Raw genomic sequence first — 21,052 nt, 5'->3', positions numbered from 1 at the left:
CCCTGCTGGAAATCCTAAGGGGGAGCTCTGTGAGTGGAAAGCAGCAAAGACTACAAAGGACGAGAGACATCACCACAAGCACAAAACCTTCAGATAATGACACTAATCCATATTATTCAATAATCACTCTGAATGTAAATAGACTAAATACCCCAGTCAAAATATATAGGGTATCAGAATGGATAAAAAACAAAGATCCATCTCTATGCTGCCTACAAGAGACTCATTTTAGGCCTGAAGACACCTGCAGACTGAAAGTGAGGGGATGGAGAACCATCTAGCATGCTACTGGAAGTCAAAAGAAATCTGGGGTAGCCATACATGTATCAGACAAACTAGATTTTAAACTAAGGACTGTAACAAGAAATGAAGAAGGTCATGATATAATAATTAAGGGGTCTACCCATCAAATAGAGCTAACAATTATAAATGTTTATGCCCCCAACATGGAGTACCTGAATATATAAATCAATTAATCACAAACATAAGCAAACTTATTGACAATAATACTGTAATTATTGATAATAATACTGTAAGGCTTTAATATTCCACTTATAGTAGTGGACAAATCATGTAGGCAGAAAATTAATTGGGAAACAATGGCCTTCAAGGATACACTGGAGCAGTCGGATTTAGCAGATATATTCAGAAGTTTTCATCCAAAGGCAGTAGAGTACACATTCTTCTCGAGTGCACATGGAGCATTTTCCAAAATAGATCGCGTACTGAGTCACAAAACAGCCCTCAACAAATATAAAAGGATTGAGATATTTTATATTTATGTATATTTTCAGATCACAACGCAATGAAACTTGAAATCAATGTCAAGAAAAACTTTGGAAAGCCTCCAAATACATCGAGATTAAAGAACATCCTACTAAAGAATGAATGGGTCAACCAGGAAATTAAAGAAGAAATTAAAAAATGTATGGAAGCAAATGAACACATGATAGTCCAAACCCTTTGGGATGCAGCAAAGACAGTCTTAAGAGGAAAATACATTGAATCCAGGCCTATCTCAACAAGCAAGAAAGATCCCAAGTATAGAACCTAACCTCACACCTAAAGGAACTAGAAACAGAGCAGCAAAGAAAAGCCCAAAGCCAGCAGAAGAAGAGAAATAATAAAGATTAGAACAGATAATATAGAATCCAAAAACAGTAGAACAGATTGATGTGTCTAAGAGCTGGTTTTTTTGAAAGAGTAAAATTGATAAGCCCCTAGCCAGACTTGTCAAAAAGAAAATAGAGAGGACCCAAATAGATAAAACCATGAATAAAAGAGGAGAGAGAGATCACAATCAACACCACAGAAATACAAACAATTATTAGAGAATACTATGAAAAATTATATGCCAACAAACTGGACAATCTGGAGGAAATGGAAAATTCCTAGACACCCACACACTACCAGAACTCAAACAGGAGGAAATAGAAAATTTGAACAGACCCATAATCAGTGAAGAAATTGAATCGGTTATCAAAAATCTCCCAACAAGTAAGAGTCCTGGACCAGATGGCTTCCCAGGGAAATTCTATGAGACATTTAAAGCAGAGTTAATACCTATTCTTCTCAAGCTGTTCCAAAAAATAGAAACAGAAGGAATGCTTCTCAACTCATTCTATGAAGCCACCATTACCTTGATTCCCAAGCCAGAAAGAGACCCACTAAAAAGGAGAATTACAGGCCAATATCCCTGATGAATGTGGATGCAAACATTCTCGACAAGATACTAGCAAATCAAATTCAACACTATATTAAAAGAATTATTCACCACCATCAAGTGGAATTCATTCCTGGGCTATAGGGTTGGTTCAGTATTCACAAATAGATACATCACATTAATAGAAGAAAGGGTAAGAACCATATGATCCTGTCAATAGATGCAGAGTAAGTATCTGACAAAGTACAGCATCCTTTCTTAATAAAAACCCTCAAGAAAGTCGGGATAGAAGGAACATACCTAAACATCATAGAAGCCATACATGAAAAGCCCACAGCTAATATCATGCTTAATGAGGAAAAACTGAGCTTTCACTCTGAGATCAGGAACACTACAGGGATGTCTACTCTTACCACTGTTTGACATAGTGTTGGAAGTCCTAGCATCAGCAGTCAGACAACAAAATGAAGTGAAAAGCATCCAAATTGGCAAAGAAGTCAAACTTCACTTTCCACGGATGACATGATACTCTACATGGAATACTCAACAGACTGCACCAAAAAACTGCTAGAACTGATACATGAATTCAGCAAAGTTGCAGGATATAAAATAAATGTCCAGAAATCAGTTTCATTTCTATACACCGATAAAGAAGCAACAGAAAGAAATATCAAGGAATTGATCCCATTTACAATTGCACCAAGAACCATGAAATACCTAGGAATAAACTTAACCAAAGAGATGAAAGATATGTATGCTGAAAACTATAAAAAGCATATGAAAAAAAAATTGAAGGAGACACAAAGAAATGAAAAAACATTCCATGTTCATGGATTAGAAGAACAAATATTGTTATAATGGGTATACACATTGGATATAATGTGTATACCCAAAGCAGTCTACACATTCAATGCAGTCCCAGTCAAAATTGCACCAGCATTCTTCTCAACTAGAACAAACAGTCCTAAAATTTGTATGGAACCACAAAAGACCCCAAATAGCCAAAGTAATATTGAAAAAGAAAACCAAAGCAGGAGGCATCACAATCCTGGACTTTAGCTTCTATTACAAAGCTGTAATCATCAAGACAGTATGGTATTGGTATAAAAATAGGCATATAGACCAATGGAATAGGATAGAGAACCCAGAAATGGACCAACAAATGTATGGCCAGCTAATCTTTGACAAAGCAGGAAAAAGTATCCAATGGAAGAAAGACAGTCTCTTTAGCAAATGGTGCTGGGACAACTAGACAGCAACATGCAGAAGAATGAAACTGGACCACCGTCTTATACCATACACAAAAATAAAATAGATGAAAGACTTAATGTGAGACAGGAAACCATCAAAACCCTAGAGGAGAAAGCAGCCAACAACCTCTTTGACCTCAGCCACAGCAATTTCTTACTTGACGTGTCTCCAAAGGCAAGAGAAGTAAAAGCAAAAATGAACTACTGGGACCCATTAAGATAAAAAGCTTCTGTACTGCAAAGGAAACAATCAACAAAACTAAAAGGCAACACACAGAATGTGAGAAGATATTTGCAAATGACATATTGGATAAAGGATTAGTATAAAAAATCTATAAAGAACTTACCAAACTCCACCTGAAAAACAAATAATCCAGTGAAGAAATGGGCAGAAGACATGAATAGACACTTTTCCAAAGAAGATATTCAGATGGCTAACAGACACATGAAAAGATGCTCAACCTCACTCATCAGGGAAATACAAATCAAAACCCCACTGAGATACCACCCCACATCAGTCAGAGTGGCTAAAATTAACAACTCAGGAAACAACAGATGCTGGGGAGGATGTGGAGAAAGGGGAACCCTCTTGTACTCTTGGTGGGAATGCAGACTGGTGCAGCCGCTCTGGAAAACTGTGGAGGTTCCTCAAAAAGTTAAAAATAGAATTACTGTATGACCCTGCAATAGCACTACTAAGAATTTATCCAAAGGTTACAGTACTGCTGATGCATAGATGCACATGTACCCCAATGTTTATAGCAGTGCTTGATAGCCAGGTTATGGAAAGAGCCCCTATGTCCATCAACTGATGAATAGATAAGAAGATGTGGTATATATATACAATGGAATACTACTTGGTGATGAAAAAGATTGAAATCTTGCCTTTTGCAACAACATGGATGGAACTGGAGGGTATTATGCTAAGTGAAATAAGCCAGTCAGAAAAAGACAAATATCATATGTTCTCACTCATGCAGAATTTGAGTATCCTAATACTTATCCTTATCCTACATAGGGGAAGGGAAGGAAAAATAAGTTACAGAGAGGAAGGCAAACCCTAAGAGATTGTTAAATACAGAGAGAAAACTGAGAGTTGATGGGGGTGGACGGTTGGGGAGGTGGGGCAAATGGTTGATGGGCATTGAGGAGGGCACTTGCTGGGATGAGTACTGTGTGTGGTATGTAATTGATGAATCATTGGGATCTACTCCCGAAGCCAAGACTATACTGTATATGCTGTATGTTAGCTAACGTGACAATAAATTATTTACAAACAACAGACGCAAAATTTAGGGAACAAAACAGATGAGCATATGGGCGGGGGGGTGGAAAGAAACAAGAGAGAGGGAAACAAACCATAAGAGACTCTTAATGATAGCGAACAGACTGAAGGTTGATGGAGGGAGGGAGGTAGGGATGGGCTAGGTGGGTGATGGGTATTAGGAAGGCACTTATGATGAGCACTGGGTGTTGTATGTAAGTGATGAATTGTTTAAAAATTCTCCTGAAATCAGTATTGCACTGTATGTTAACTAACAGAAATTTAAATAAAAATTTGAAAAGAGAAAAAAAAAAAAGTCAGACACTTAATCAACTGAGCCACCCATGTTCCCCAAAGCAGAAGTTTTTAATAATAATGAATTCCAGCCTAACACTTTTTTCTTTCATGGATTGTGCTTTTGGTGTTGTATCCAAAAATTCATTGCCAAATACAAGGTCACCAAGATTTTCTTCTATGTTATCTTCCAAAAGTTTTATAGTTGGATGTTTTACATTTAGATCTCTGATCTATTTGAGTTATTCTTGTGAAAGTGTAAAGCCAGCGTCTAATTTCATTTGTTTGCATGTGGATGTCCAATTGTTTTAGCTATCCTTTCTCCATTAAATTGTTTTTGCTTTATTTGTGTGGTTGTATTTATTATCTTAGTGTTATAATGGTTTCTGTTTTTCATTTAAATCTTTGATGTTTGGAATTTAACTTAGTGAATGGTATAAGGAATGGATTTAGCTTTATATTAGCCAGGTAGCTACATAATTATCTCAACACAACTGAGATTAGTAGATCTTCCATTATTCCAGATGTTGCCTTTTATACTCAACTCTCATAAATATATATTTAGGTCTATTTTTGCACTTTCTGTTTCATTTCTGTATATCGCAGTACCATTGCTTTAATAATTGAGCCTTTATAATATAATATCTGAACGGTCCAAGCCCTTCATATTTCTGTTTTTAGAATTGCTTATTTGTGTTGTTTACATATGACATTTAAAATTAACTTGTCTGGTTTCTTCCCCTCCCTGACTAAATCCTACTGATATTAAATTCATAGAAATTATTTTAGGGACAGTTGACTTCTCTATAATGAATCTTCCCATCCCAGATCCTGATGTTTTTCCATTTGTTCAGCTTTTCTTTTTTATCCTACAATAGTGTTTTAATACGTTCATCATTTATGACTGGACACTTAAGTATATTGCTAGATATTTTATCTCTCTAGTTTCTGTTGTAAATGGGTTCTTTTCTTTCATTGTCTTCTAACATACACACATTGATATTTTATGGGTGTGTATCTATGTATAATACACGTATATGTGAAATACAGAAGTATGATGTATAGTTATATGTATAATATATATAAATATATGAATACTGATTTCTGTGTATTAAATTTGTGCCCTTTGATCTTCCTGAATTTTTATTATTTTATGAGAGACTGGAGGGACGCCTGGGTGGTTTAGTTGGTTTTGGCACAGGTCATGATCTCATTGTTTGTAGGTTTGAGCCCCATGTCAGGCTCTGTGCTGATGGTGTGGAACCTACTTGGGATTCTCTCTCTCCCTCTCTCCCAGACCCTCCTCCACTCACATGCACTCTCTCTCTGCCCCTGCCCCACTTGCTGCACACTCTCTTGCTGTCTCAAAATAAACATTAAAATAAAAGACTGAAACAAGAAACTAGATTACAGGAACAATATCTTTATTGTAGAATGCATGAGAAATATAGAAAGCCATGAAAATCTCACCTAAAATGCTTCATAATCCCATTACCTGGAGCTAAACAGCTCTTTATGTTTATATCCTTGGGTGTTTTTTTTCTAAGACACTGTTATTTGATATTAAATACATACATAAGAGCTTTATCTTTTTTCTAAGATAGCATTATCTGATACTAAATATGTGCATAAGAGCTATTCGTATATATTGTATATTATATAGTATGTATATAGTTATATGTAAATAATTTTTCTAAGTTTAAGTTAAGAATTTTATTAGGCAATAAACTGTTGAGCCAAAACTTACTGGCATTTATTCAAATATGTTAATTTCAATTAACTTGTCAGTTATTTTTAAAAAAATTTTTTTTAAGTTTATTTTTGGGGGGGGCAGAGAGAGAGAGAGAGAGAGAGCACGTGTGCGCGCTTGCAAGCGGGAGAGGGGCAGAGAGAGAGGGAGACACACAGTCTGAAGCAGGCTCCAGGCTCTGAGCTGTCAGCACAGAGCCCGACATGGTGCTCAAAGTCACCAACTGTGAGATCATGACCTGAGCCAAAGTCAGACACTCAACCAACTGAGCCAACCAGGTGCCCCTAACTTGTCAGTTATTTTTGACCTAAATCCACTTCTTAAAACTTCATAATAAAAAAAAAAAATAAATATTTGTGGATAATGTTTGGATTGTTTTTATTATTTCTTAAAAATACTTTTATATATACTTAAAATGTGCATTTGAGAATATTTATATGTTTTATTTGGCTTGCTTTTTAAAAAGGTGTAACCATGCTATTTTTTTCTTCGAAGCATTTTAATTTGTTCTTTATGTAGAGTGTTTTGATGGAGACCAGTGATCTGCTATTATATTTGACTTTGCTTCTTTGGCAGAAAGAGAGATCAAGGTTTTAGCTAACTTTTTATTCTTTTAATATAGGAAAATTGCAATTGAGAAAAAGATTGAGTTAGTAAAAATCTAAAAATAGAATAACAGGTATAAAGTTAGGGTAAGCTTGACACAAAATAGTTAAAGAATTCTATATTTTAGACCATTTATTGCCAGTTAAGTATGTTTTTGGTAAGATATTTAAAATATTCCTAAAATATCATTGGTTAAAAATATACTGACATATTGATCTATTAAAATTTTCTTGCCTTGATTTTTTCAGGATGTATTAAGTCAAATAAACCAAGTGTTTAGAGTATCATACAGCTGTATGTGTGTAAGATAGCAGGTATTAAGTCCAGAACTCTGAAGGGTCTCAGATGTTACCCTGCTTGGGTATATAATTGCAGAAACACCAGCCCTCTGAATCAGCAATCAGACCCCTCAACAGTGATAGCAGCCAGGGTAGCATGGTAGTGCTAAGTCCCTCTACCCAGTTCTCCACAGAGCAGTAAAGTAAGAACCATATGCTTACACCTGTACTGATAGTAAGGTTTGGAGGAGAACTCGGAAATTATGACTCTCTGAGCTTCTATAGGAGCTGGAACATCTATTTCCTTCTGGAGATTGAGTGCTAGGCTTATCTTTTTCTCTGAAAGTTAACAAATCCTCTCTGGGGCAGGAGAAGGAGGTTTCTGTCCCTAAATTTTTCTCTTTGGCTCCAGGGAAGATAGGAAAGGTTTTATTGCTCTTTGAATGGGAGCTGATGGCTTCTAAGGAAAGGAGACTATCTTAGAAGGTGCCGAGGAGACAGTTTCCAACGTCATATCCTGCCAGGCAGGTTTCATCTGCAGGAGACTTGGACTGTGTAGGAACACTGAGAAATCCAGGGAGGATTGTCTTCTAAAAGGGGCATATATAAATATATGTTTATGGCTTATATGTATATGGCACAGATACTGAAGGTTCGCAGGAAACTGATAATACAGGTTGACAGGAATGGAATGGGGGAGCTGGGATTGGGGGAAGGTGTTGTTGGTAGACTGTTAACTTTTTGGTTCCTTGTGTTTTGAACCATATGGAAAATGATACCAATTTGCAAAATAAATACAACTTATATTAAGAATGAGTATTGGGATTTATATTCTAGAAGTTCTTAGCCATGGTTTCTAAAATATACATAGTTAAATCTCGTGGAATTCAGTGGTTTGATAATTACATGAGGAAAATTTTACTCCCAGTTTTTGGATGAAAAGGGGTAATATTTAGAAAAATAAAGTAGCAACTAATATTTATTTGTTGATTGAGAATATCATATATCTAACCAGTGTGAGGGAGGTCAAGTGAGGTATAGGAGATTAAGGCACTATAATCTCAAATGAGGATTAGAAGGTTGTATAATTTGTTCTTCTCCCTGTGTTGTTTTCCCTCCTTCCCCTCCTCCTCTCTTTTTTCTTTTTTCTTTTTTTATTAAAGTTCATTTATTTTGAGACAGAAAGTGTGCACTGAAGGGGCAGAGAGAAAGAGAGAGAGAGAGAATCACAAGCAGACTCCACGCTGTCAGCAGGGAGTCTGATGCGGGTCTGGAACTCATGAACCGGGGATCATGACCTGGGCCAAAATCGAGAGTCAGATACTTAACCAACTGAGGCACCCAGGTGCCCCTCTTTTCTTTAAAAAAAAAATTTTTTTTTTTTTTGTTACAGGGATTTTGGTATGGGAAAATAGAAGAGAATATTCCCTTTTTTACTGGCGTTTTAGAATCTGAGTAATGACAGAAACATAATGTAAAAATAGTCTTTTTTTCCAAAAAAAAAAAAGGCTGAATGCCTGCTGCTCCAAAAGCAGGGTCAAATAGACTCTTCAGTTTCTTTTTTTTTTTCTTTCTTTCTTTCTTTGTTTCTTTGTTTCTTTCTTTTTTTTTTTTTTTTTTTTTTTTTTTTTTTTTTTTTTGACACCCATTCAGTTCTGGGTTATATATCTTATGTACCCAATGGTTGTGATAGGAGGGTGTCCGGAAAAGAATGCCAAGCAAAAGGAATGCCTTTCTAGAGCAGGGAGAGCGCCCAGGTCAGAGCAACCCCAGGCTGTTTTACCCCATCATTAAACAAGGAAATGCCAAGACAGACTTTTCCTTTTACCCATTTCTGTCAGTTTTCTCCTCTTTGTGACTTGAATGAAAGAGCACAAGCTTATGCATGGATCCTAGAGATCCTTCGATGTCCCCATATTCTGGAAATTAACATTAAAAACTTATTAAAGTTAGGAAGCCACTGGGAAACAATCATGGAGATCATTAGATTATGAATGTCATTAGTTTTGGTTATTATTATCTCATGGATAATGACTACTTAATGAGCTTTGGGACATTAGGCAAGGTAACCTCTCTAAGCCCCATGACCTTATCTGCAAAATGGAGTTAATGATAGTACTGATCTCAGATGGTTGCTATGAAAATTAAGCAAGACTGAGTGCATTTCTGAGTGTTTTTAGTTATAAGCCTCTGAATCTGGGTCTGACTGGCTTAAGCAGAAAAGGATTTGGAGTGGATATAGGAATCTCAGGCTCACTAGAAGGGCTGGAGAACTGGACTCAGACTTAATACGGCTCTAAATTATAGTCAAAGCATGATACACAACTAGTCTGGGGATGACCTGCCGCATTACTGCTGAGTGTCAGATGCCACAGCCTGTGTCACCTGTGCTGGGGCTGTCATTGATACTGTTGTCATTCCTGCTTTTAACATTTTTAAAAAAGGTTTATTAATTTTGAGTGGGAGAGAGAAAGCACCAGCAGGGAGGGGCAGAGAGAGAGGGAGAATCCTGAGCAGGCTTTGCACTATCAGCACAGTGCTTGACGTGGGGCTTGATCCCATGAACTGGGAGATCATGACCTGAGCCGAAATCAAGACTCAGATGTTTAACTGACTGAGCCACCCAGGCGCCCCTGTCATTTAAAGCTGACTGTTGCTATGTTGCCTCTTGAAATAATTCTATACTGTCCCGTATACTTTACATCACTGGCTTCTGGTCCAGAATGTTAGGTAAGTGATCCTGGGTCTTATGGCCATGCCTTGCAGCAGGAAGCCTAGAAGAGCAAGTTTATGACATCATTAACTTTTGATGTGTGTGTGTGGGAGGGACTTGAATACATAGAAAACTGGAAATCCCCAAAGCAAAAGAGAGGAGTTCAGAGCTGTTCAGTTCCCAAACTGATAAAATTACCATTACCATGGAGTGCTTAGTACTATGCCTGACATGTGGTAGGTGCCCCCCAAATGTTGACTTTTGTTAATTTATAGTTGCCAGTTTTGTTGAGAAGCAAGGTTAGGGGGATTTCTACTCCCAGATACGGTTTTTGAAGCAAATGGATTAGAGTTGCTAGAGCAATAAAGGTGAATGGGCAGATGTAATTTCCGGGCTTACAGTTTCCATGGTAGCTCAGTTAAGTTCACTAGATGGCACCTCCCCACAGACTGAAATGTCTCAAAGGTAATTCTGGACAGGCTAGCTAAAATGTATAAGCAGCAAAAAACCCAAATTGCCACCAAGACTCCCTTACTATTCATTAGATACCTCCCTTTTCACCTGGTTTCCCATTTATGAGTGGTCAATAATAGCACAGTTTGGCCTTAGTGCCAGAAGACCTGAGTTTGAATCTCAGCTCTACCAGTGACTGTCACTATGACCTCCACAAGTTACTTAATCCCTCAAACTGTTTTTTGTGTGTGTTCATGTGTGTGCGTGTATGTGTGTGTGTAATAAATAATATTTAAATAATGCCATTGAGGATTTAAATTTAAATGAAAACTTGAAAATATCTAGCATATAGTGAGTAATGCCTTGTAAATATTTCTTTTAAAAACAAAACAAGAGGGAAGCCTGGGTGGCTCACGGTTTTGTGAATTTGAGCCCCACAGGGGCTCTGCACTGAGTGTGTGGAGCCTGCTTGGGATTCTCCCTCTCTGCCCCTTCCCCCCACTCATACTCTCTCTCTGTCTCTCAAAATAAATAAATAAACTTTAAAAAACTGTAAAAATTAAAAAAAAAAACAAAGAGCCCTGGCAATTACAGAATATCAAGTTTTACATTTCTTTTAAAAAATTGAAGAAATCTATAATGTAGATGTAAGCCAGTGTAATTTAGGGTACTTACTTCAGGGTACCCATAAAGTAATAGTTTTATAATAATACTAAGACATTATTTGCCTTTTTGATTTTCATTCTCTTATGAATTCAGTTTTCAGAGTCTGTATGATATACTGTGTGATGTCACAACAGATTGAGTGAAAAAGCAGATATGGGAATCCAGCTGTCTTATGTTAATCCAGATATTAAAGAGATTTGCAAAAATGTAAAACAATGCTACTCTTATCACCAACTTTTTCTTTTGTTTTGGAAAATTTAGTTATTTTAAAATAAAGTGTTACTATGCAGTGGTGTTTATTATTTTTACAATAAATAACAAATATTTTTAAATTGCTGTTTTAATTTCTATTTTAACTTCTATTTAATTTATAATTTAATTACTACATATAGATATAACCTACATAAACAAAAGCTCTTTGAGGAGCTCAGTGATTTTTAAAGGTACAAAAGTATCCTGAGACCAAAAAGTTTGAGAACTGTTGTGTAAGCAGAAAGTACCATGTTTTCCTTAAGAAGAAACCATGGTTGACTAATCTATTGGAAATAGTTTATTTAAGTACATGAACATGAGACAATTTAAAAAAATTCTTTAAGTTTAGCCTAACAAAAATACACACACACACAGACACACACACACACAGACACACACACACACACACACACACACACACACACACACACACGGGGATTAAGTGGAATGAGTTGCTATGGATAATTTATACAGAACTGGAAAATTTAAAAAGGAAATTCTTTTGGATGAAGAAATGTGACTAATTAGTCTGATCTATACACTGAAAAGATGATTTGGAAGAATTATGGTCAAGTGGAAAGATCATTGAATTAGGAATGAAGAGACCGGTTTTATGTTCTGTTCCTGGCTCCTCAATTCCATAAATGTATTTTTGAGTAAGTAAGCTCTTTTTCTGTTTTGGATTTGCACTTCTTCAAATGAATGAGAATAAATAATTCCCACCTTGTTTTTTCTTTCATGCATTCAACAAATATTGTTTACTTAGTGTACTATGTTCTATTCTAAGTTATTGTGGATATAGTGATAAAATATGCAAGGTCCTGATGAAAGAAGGAAACAGTTCAATAAGAAAGGCAGGGATAAGCAAGTAAATAAATATATAAGCAATTATAAATTGTGATAAGAACTAGGAAGGATCAGATAATGTAAATTAAAGAGAAAATGCTACAGACTTACTTACATAGCACCAACAGGGATGGTTTCTTTGAGGCAATGATATTTAAACTGAGACCAGATATGTGAGAAGGAGCAGAGGGAATAGTCTTCAGCAACAAGAATTGTGTGTGCAAAGGCCCTCAGGTGTGCCAAAAGTATGTAGACCTGAGGAATGGTACAACAGTACAGAGTTGGGAGAAGTAGGTCATGCAGAGCCTTATACTCTCTGAAAAGAAACCTTCAGTTTAGATGTGTAAAGGGCTGAAATGTGTTCAAGGCTTAGAGATTTGTAAGGGATTCTTTGACCAGGGTGGGATGTTAGTGAATACAACTTAAATATATTAAGGTGGTTTGGGTGGAGAATGAGCACCATTTCTCACAACTGTTCCTGGTTGATGTTCACAGGGACAGACAAATGATTGAGAGAGTGATTTTAAATCAGTATTAAAATGCTTAGGTTCTTACTACTGATAATTTGTTCAAAAGACTTAAGTTTCTTTTTTTGATTAGGTTCTTTAACTTACTCAAAATATATGTTAGATAACTATATATCAGATTTTTCTACAAATTACATCTCTGTTTATTTCAGTGCTCTTCTTTTTAATGAAGTAAAATATATTACCACCCTGGAATACCTACAGAACATAGAAAATTCTCTGAAAGGAAAAGCAAACATTGCATTCTCATATGTAAGAGCCATCGGAACACCAGGTATTGAGCTTTTCTTTTAATCTTTGTTGTGCCTCTACACTTCTCTGAGAATGTTGAAGGACTTAAAATGGCATCCTTACTAGTATGTTTTCTTTCTTTAAACAAGCAGCATAGTATCGTGGTTGAAAAAAACCCTGGAGCCAGATTGCCTAGGTTAGATACCCTGTCCCGACAACTTACAGTATGACCTTGGACAACTTAATGTAACTTTAGGCTTTTTAATCAGTAAAATGGTGAAAATAACTTGTGCCTACCTTTTAGTGTTATTGTGAGGACCAAATGAATTCAAATAATTAAAATATTTCCTGGCGTATAGTAGTGCTCTGGAAGTGTTAATTACTATTTTTATTTCCTTATAGTCCTCATGGTACCTGGTATAGTAGTCTATAGTATTTGATAAATGTTGACTAAATGCTTTTCTTTTTTAATATATACCATTTATGACTTTTTCCTGATTTAAAAAAAATGTTCTGACAGCATCATCTTGAGCATTAATATATAATTTTATAGTAAAGAAGTTTATAAACATGAACAAAGTATAGTTATGCTTTCAGGACTTTTATTTGTTAATGGTTGTAACTTGATCATGTTAATATAAAATGTTAAAGATATTTTAAAAATCACATATGCTCTAGGAAATAAAATCATTTATTGTAAATCACTGTTTAAAAAATGTTTATTTTTGAGAGAGAGAGAGAGAGAGAAAGAGGGAGGGGCAGAGAGAGGGGAACAGAGGATCCAAAGTGGGTTCTGAGCTAACAGCAGAGAGCCTGATGTGGCGCTCGAACCCACAAACTGTGAGATAATGACCTGAGCCAAAGTCAGCTGCTCTACTGACTAAGCCATGCAGGCACCCTGGAAATCACAATTTTTATCAACATAAAGCTTGATGGCTACATAGCATGCCACTGAATTTAATATACTTGTAAAATAATACTCTACAGTCAGCCTGTTTTTGTTTACATTTCAGGGTTTTCAGGTTACTGTTCATAGTTTTTATTTGTCCTCAGTGAGAGGGATGAGCTAGAGAGGGTTTACATTGCTACAGTGGAACCAGAACTCCCTGATGTATATTTTAACAGGATCAATCTGACTTCTATGTTTGGAATAGACTGGAAGTAGCAACAGTAGAATAAGGAAGGAAAATTAGATAGTTATTCCAATAAGGCAGGCGAAAGATGATGGTGGGTGGCTTGGACCAGGGTGTGAGCAGTGGAGGTGGCAATAAATTTGAATTCTAGCAGTATTTTGGATGTAGGACTAACTGAATTTTCTGACATATTAGATTCCGAGTGAGGGAGAAATAGCAGAGACAAGGGTGGCTCTGGGGTTTTAGCCTGAGTTACTTTAAAGGTGAAATTGCTGATAACTGAGGTGGGGAAGATTGGAAATAGTTTGGAGAGGAAGCTCTAGACTTTTGGGACATCATGTTTGTGAAATACCCTTTATACACCCAAGAAGAGATATCAGCAAGGTAGCTGGATATTACTAATGTGCATTTGATGGTAGAGATATACACTAGGGTTATAAATTTGGGAGATAAAGCTGTGAGACCAGAAGAGATCACAAAGCAAATGATCCTAGATGGAAAAGAGAAGACTGAACTGTTTAGATCTGTCAACATTTACAGGTCACTGAAGTGAGAAGGAACCAGTAAAGGGAAGGAATGGACTGTGTAGTAGAGATGCCCTGTAAGCAAAGACAAGATCTTGAGGAAGAGATAGCAGCAGTTGTGTCAATGATGCTGAAGTGTTACTTAAGATAAGAGCTGCCTATTGGCCATTCTTAGCAGTATGGAATTTGTTGGTGACCTTGACAAGTTTCTGTAGAGTGCTAAGGGTAAATGCCTAATGGGGATACAAGAGAATAGGTAGAAAGCAACTGGACACTGTGAATATGGAGACTCATTAGAGAAATTTCTAGAAAAATGGGGCAGTGGTTGGAAGAGTATGTGGGTCAAGTGAAGAATTTCTTAAGAAACATATTTGTATGTTGACAAGAAACATCCAGTAGGAAGGGGTAAATACAGCATGGAGGAAAAAGTGGGGAGAATTACTGAAGCAACATCTCTGAGTAGACAAGAGGGGATTGAATCTAGTGAATGAGGGGAGGGTTGGTTCTTTGTTGGGAGCACAGAAAATTCATCTGTGGTAAAAGGAGGGAAGACAAAGAATATGGGCCTCAATTTTAAGTGGGTAGATAAATATAATGCTTATGGAAGTTTCTTTGGTTTTGCTTTTTTAATTGGCTGTGTTTTCTCAGTGAACTAGAAATAAAATCATCAGATAGCTTGAGGAGAGAAGAGATTAAATAGTTGTTTTAGAAGGCCTGAAAATAAAGAATGGTTGCTAGGCAGCAATAAGAGTTGATATCAGTAATCTAAAGTGAGATCAGTATTATGGTGATGCTAACAGGTTTTTTGTTTTTTGCCGCCTCCAGCCATGTTTACTTTTATAGGTGTAAGTACAGAATAGGCAGAGTGGCTGATTTAACCTGGATTGTGTTTTAGCCAGACAGGCAGGGGAGTGATTATATAAAGACTGACCATGGAATGTAAGCTGGGTTAAGAGGGAAGAAAAGACTTGAAGGAGTGAAGGACAGTGAAAATGGTAAGACTGTAGTTCCTGGAGGATTATGTACTAGACAGAGTAACTTTGAGATGGAGGGGTGTGTGTATTTATGGAGGGAAGAGGTAGTGCTGGGGATGCTAGACACTGAGATTTTGGAGGGGTTTGCAGTGATTGGGTTATTACAAGGCCTGGAGTAGGATCATAGCAGTGAGTGGTTAAGGTAGATTTGAAGAGAGATCACTGAAGTGTCTAGAGAAGACCAAAGACTGAGAGGCTAGGATTTTGCAAGGATCATCTATGGGAATAATAAAATCACAAAGGATTATAATGGGAGTAGTATTGGAGAGAGTAACAATGTGACAGAAGCCAATTTTGTGTGTGTGTGTGTGTGTGTGTGTGTGTGTGTGTGTGTAATGAGGGGAGTTGTCTCTGGCTGGGGTGGTCATCTACCACTCAAAGGCAGAATGGTGAGGGGAATACTCTGATGATAATTGACTCAAATGGTAGAAGATCCACGGGGAAGAGGAAGATGACTGCCTGGAAATGGCAATGAGGAAAAAAGGGAAAATAAAATGAAATGAAAAGGAAGAAATATTTCAAATAAATACTTTGAAAATATTTCCCAGAACTGAAAGATTTGAGCTTCCAAACTGAAAGGGCTCACTGAATCCCAGCGTAATGGATGAATGGATGAATGCTTTGCCACACCAAAGCATCTTATTATGCAGTTTCAGAATATTGGGAACTAACACTGTTCTAAAATGTGCCAGAAATAATGAAAGAGTGTATACATTTAAAGGATCAAGCATCAGAATGGCATTTGTCCTCTTAGTTGCAGCCCTAGAAACTGAAGAAAATGGAGCAATGCTATCGAAATTCTTAGGGGAAATTACTTGAACCTAGAATTCAATATGCAGACAACTACAGTTAGTTACAGTATAGAATAAGGACACTTTCAGAAGTGTAAGTTCGCAAAATGTGTATTTCCTATATCCTCTCACAGGAAGGTGGCAGAGAATGGGAGCAAGGGAGCAAAACAGTTAAGAAGATGTGGGTAACAGACCCATAACTAGTGAAGAAATTGAATCAGTTATCAAAAATCTCCCAGAGTCCCGGGACAGATGGCTTCCCAGGGGTAATTCTACCAGACATTTAAAGCAAAGTTAATACCTATTCTTCTCAATCTGTTCCAAAAAAATAGAAATGGAAGGAAAGCTTCCAGGCTCATTCTATGAAGCCAGCATTACCTTGATTCCCAAACCAGACAGAGAACCCACTAAAAAGGAGAATTACAGGCCAATATCCCTGACGAGCATGGATGTAAAAATTCTCAACAAGATACTAGCAAATTGAATTCAACAGCATATAAAAAGAATTATTCACCATGATCAAGTGGGATTCATTCCTGGGCTGCAGGGCTGGTTCAATATTTGCAAATCAATGTGATACATCACATTAATAAAAGAAAGGGTAAGAACCATGTGATCCTGTCAATAGATGCAGAGTATTTGACAAAATACAGCATCCTTTCTTAATAAAAACCCTCACGAAAGTCGGGATAGAAGGAACATACCTAAACATCATAGAAGCCATACATGAAAAGCCCACAGCTAATATCATCCTCAATGGGGAAAAACTGAGAGCTTTCCCCCTGAGATCAGGAACATGACAGGGATATCACTCTCACCACTCTCAACACTTCAACATAGTGTTGGATGTCCTAGCATCAACAATCAGACAACAAAATGAAATAAAAGACATCAAAATCGGCAGAGAAGAAGTCAAACTTTCACTTTTCGCAGACAACATGATACTCTACCTGAAAACCTGAAAGACTCCACCATCAGACTGCTAGAACTGATACATGAATTCAGCAAAGTTGCAGGGTACAAAATCAGTGTACAGAAATCGGTTGCATTTCTTTGCACCAATAATGAAGCAACAGAAAGAGAAATAAAGAAACTGGCTCATTGACAATTGCACCAAGAACCATAACATACCTAGGAATAAACATAACCAAAGATTTAAAAGATCTATGTGCTGGAAACTATAGAAAGCTTATGAAGGAAATTGAAGAAGACACAAAGAAATGAAAAAACATTCCATGCTCATGGATTGGAAGGATAAGTATTGTTAAAATGTAAGTACTACCCAAAGCAATATACACATTCAATGCAATCCCAATCAAAATTGCACCAGCAGCCTTCTCAAAGCTAGAACAAACAATCCTAAAATTTGTATGGAACCACAAAAGACCCCAAATAGCCAAAGTAATCTTGAAAAAAGAAAACCAAAGCGGGAGGCATCACAATCCTGGACTTTAGCCTCTACTACCAAGCTGTAAGCATCAAGACAGTATGGTATTGGCACAAAAACAGACACATAGATCAATGGAATAGAATAGAGAACCTAGAAATGGATCTATAAATGTATGGCCAGCTAATCTTTGACAAAGCAGGAAAGAGTATCCAATGGAAAAAAGACAGTCACTTTAGTAAATGGTGCTGGGAGAACTGGACAGCAACATGCAGAAGAATGAAACTGTACCACTTTCTTACACCATACACAAAAATAAACTCAAAATGGATGAAGGACCTAAATGTGAGACAGGAAACCATCAAACCCCAGAGGAGAAAGCAGGCAACAACCTCTTTGATCTCAGCCGCAGCAATTTCTTACTGGATACATCTCCAAAGGCAAGGGAATTGAAAGGAAAAATGAACTACTGGGACCTCATCAAGATAAACTTCTGCACTGCAAAGGAAACAGTCAACAAAACTAAAAGGCAACAGATGGAATGGGAAAAGATATTTGCAAATGACATATCATATAAAGGGTTAATATAAAAAAATCTATAAAGAACTTAACCAAACTCAGCACCTGAAAAACAAATAATTCAGTGAAGAAATGGGCAGAAGACATGAATAGACACACTTTTCCAAAGAAGATATCCAGATGGCCAACAGGCATATGAAAAGATGCTCAACCTCACTCATCGTTAGGGAAATACAAATCAAAACCCCACTGAGATAACCAGCTCACACTGGTCAGAGTGGTTAAAATTAACAACTCAGGAAACAACAGACGCTGGCGAGGATGTGGAGAAACGGGAACCCTCTTGCACTGTTGGTGGGAATGCAAACTGGTGCAGCCAATCTGGAAAACAGTATGGAGGTTCCTCAAAAAATTAAAAATAGAACTACCCTATGACCCAGGAATAGCACTACTAGGAATTTATCCAAAGGATACAGGAGTGCTGATTCATAGGGGCACATGTACCCCAGTATTTATAGCAGCACTTTCAACCATAGCCAAATTATGGAAAGAGCCCAAATGTCCATCAACTGATGAATGGATAAAGAAGATGTGAGATATATATATATATATACATACATACACACACACACATACATACACACATACATACATACATATACATACACACACACACACGCAATGGAATACTACTTGGCAATGAGAAAGAATGAAGTCTGGCCATTTGCAGCAACGTGGATGGAACTGGAAGGTATTATGCTAAGTGAAATAAGTCAGAGAAAGATAGATATCATATGTTTTTACTCATATGTGGAACTTGAGAAACTTAACAGAAGACCGTGGGGGAAGGGAAGAGGAAAAAATAGTTATAAACAGAGAGGGAGGGAGGCAAATCATAAGAGACTCTGAAATATAGAGAACAAACTGGAGGTTGATGGGGGGCGGGGGAGGGGGAAATGGGTGATGGGCATTGAGGAGGGCACTTGGGATGAGCAGTGGGTGTTGCATGTAGGCAGTGAGCCATGGGAATCTGCCCCCAAAACCAAGAGCACACTGTACACACTGTATGTTAGCCAATTTGGCAATAAATCATATTTAAAAAAAAGAAAGAAGATATGGGTAACAGGCCAAAGGACCCAACACAAGAGAAAGAGTAAGAGAATTCCTAGGATGATGACGAAGTGAGTTCCCAGGATGAAAGCCATGCACCACATCAAGTTGCAGTAGTCTACATTGCAGCAAACCAGAAGGCTGTGCAGAAATGTCTCCAGGATGAGGAGGCCAATAGTGTGCCAGATCTGTTTGGAGTATTGAGAGCATTAGCCAGTTGTGGAAGAATTTAGAAAGAAATTTAAGTAGAAATTAAAAAGTTATAGCCAGTGGAAAAGGTAGTTGTTCGAGAAAAGAGAAATGTTCATTTTACACCCTATGTCTCACTTGTAAATAATATTTGCTGAGTTACAACCATGTAAATACTGATATTTGAGCTAATAAAAATTAGAACTATATTGGGATTATCGAGGGGATAGAAATATGTATGTTTGTGAAGCGAGGTTTTGGGAAAGAGCTAATTTGTCATCTGCCAAAGTGGGAAGTCAATAGGTAATAGCAATAACACTTTAAAAAAATCAGGAAATAAGAGTGTGAGAATGTCATTTAAAGACTTGGAGGTAAATACCAAAAGAAACAGAGAATTGAAAGCAGGTGTCTCTTGGGAATTGAAAATGGGGAGAAATTATTGTTTTTCTTTATATGCTTTGTGGAATTGTTTCTTTTTGAGCTATATATAAGAATAAGTTTGATTAAAAGATAACCAAGCCAGAAACAATAAGCAGGCATATACACATCTAAAATATATAAAAGTCGGATGGTAGATGCATAGTCTCTCCCCCACTACAAGGAAGAAACTGTACAGATTTGTCATATGTTATATTCTCAAGTATAACTCACTTTTATTCCCTCTTAACTCTTCTCTTTCCTTGAATAGAATAGACTTTTCATAACTGCTTTAACTGCCTGAATTTTCCCAACTGGGATCTCTACAAGGGATTTTTCTTTATAATAGAGCCTAAAAGGCTGTAGGGCAATATTCAGAAGAGAGTCACACAAACTGGCTCCTCATGTCTCCCAACTCCCTTATCTCTTCTTCAGAGCATAGAGCGGTCATGGAAGCTGCTTTTGTGTATGGGACCACGTACCAGTTTGTCCTGACCACGGAAATTGCCCTTTTGGAAAGTATTGGGTAAGTACAAGAGGCATATGTGAACAATTTTAAGTTTGCTTCTTTTACATTACTTACTCAACATCTCCATCAGACTCACATTGTGGACTTACCCAAAAGGAATTGTAAGCAGATGTGAATATATAAATGAAACCAGAAATCCCCTTCATTACTATTGTCTGCTGTTCTGCAGTCTGAAAATGATTTTAAATATACAGAGGTGATATTAGGCTAAGGTGAACAAAGTCAAAATGGATAAGCCACAAGATGTGATCCCATGAGTGGCCAAGTGTATTTTAGGATTACATCTCCCACAGTGATCAGATAGGTGATAAAATAACAGCTTTCATAACTAAGCTCCAGAAGTTCTTTCTGAGAGTTCTGTAAGTTATTTTGTCAGAATAGTCTTAAATATATTTAAGTACCATTTTTGAGCAGAACGTTTTAAATGTTTATTTTTCATGTCTAGTTTCTAGCTTACAATTTTAGGTTGAGACCTTCTTTTGACTTTTTGCCTGGGCAACCTAGGGTTGAAGTTTTTCTTTTCTTTAGTACTTACAGATACAAGGAGTAGCCATGTATTTTAAAGATGTGGCTTTAAAATGCTTGTCAGGAAAATAACCCAAAGCCAAGCAAAATGGTGATTCTGT

At 36.9% G+C, this 21,052-nt stretch overlaps 1 protein-coding gene across 5 annotated transcripts in view; it reads left to right on the top strand.

Annotated features, from left to right (window-relative positions):
• Positions 1-21,052, top strand: part of TXNDC16 (thioredoxin domain containing 16) — a 143,016-nt gene that overhangs the window by 34,175 nt on the left and 87,789 nt on the right. For all 5 annotated transcript variants that reach the window (XM_053224461.1, XM_015080118.3, XM_015080117.3 and 2 more), the window contains exons 7-8: positions 12,715-12,836; positions 20,333-20,423. In XM_053224461.1, the coding sequence (XP_053080436.1) occupies positions 12,715-12,836; positions 20,333-20,423 (213 nt within the window). The remainder of the gene's footprint in view (positions 1-12,714; positions 12,837-20,332; positions 20,424-21,052) is intronic.

The sequence above is a fragment of the Acinonyx jubatus genome, chromosome B3 (assembly GCF_027475565.1).
Source record: "Acinonyx jubatus isolate Ajub_Pintada_27869175 chromosome B3, VMU_Ajub_asm_v1.0, whole genome shotgun sequence".
NCBI classification, from domain to species: domain Eukaryota; kingdom Metazoa; phylum Chordata; class Mammalia; order Carnivora; family Felidae; genus Acinonyx; species Acinonyx jubatus.
Note: the sequence above shows the minus strand (reverse complement) of the source record. Positions and strands in the feature narration are given on the sequence as shown.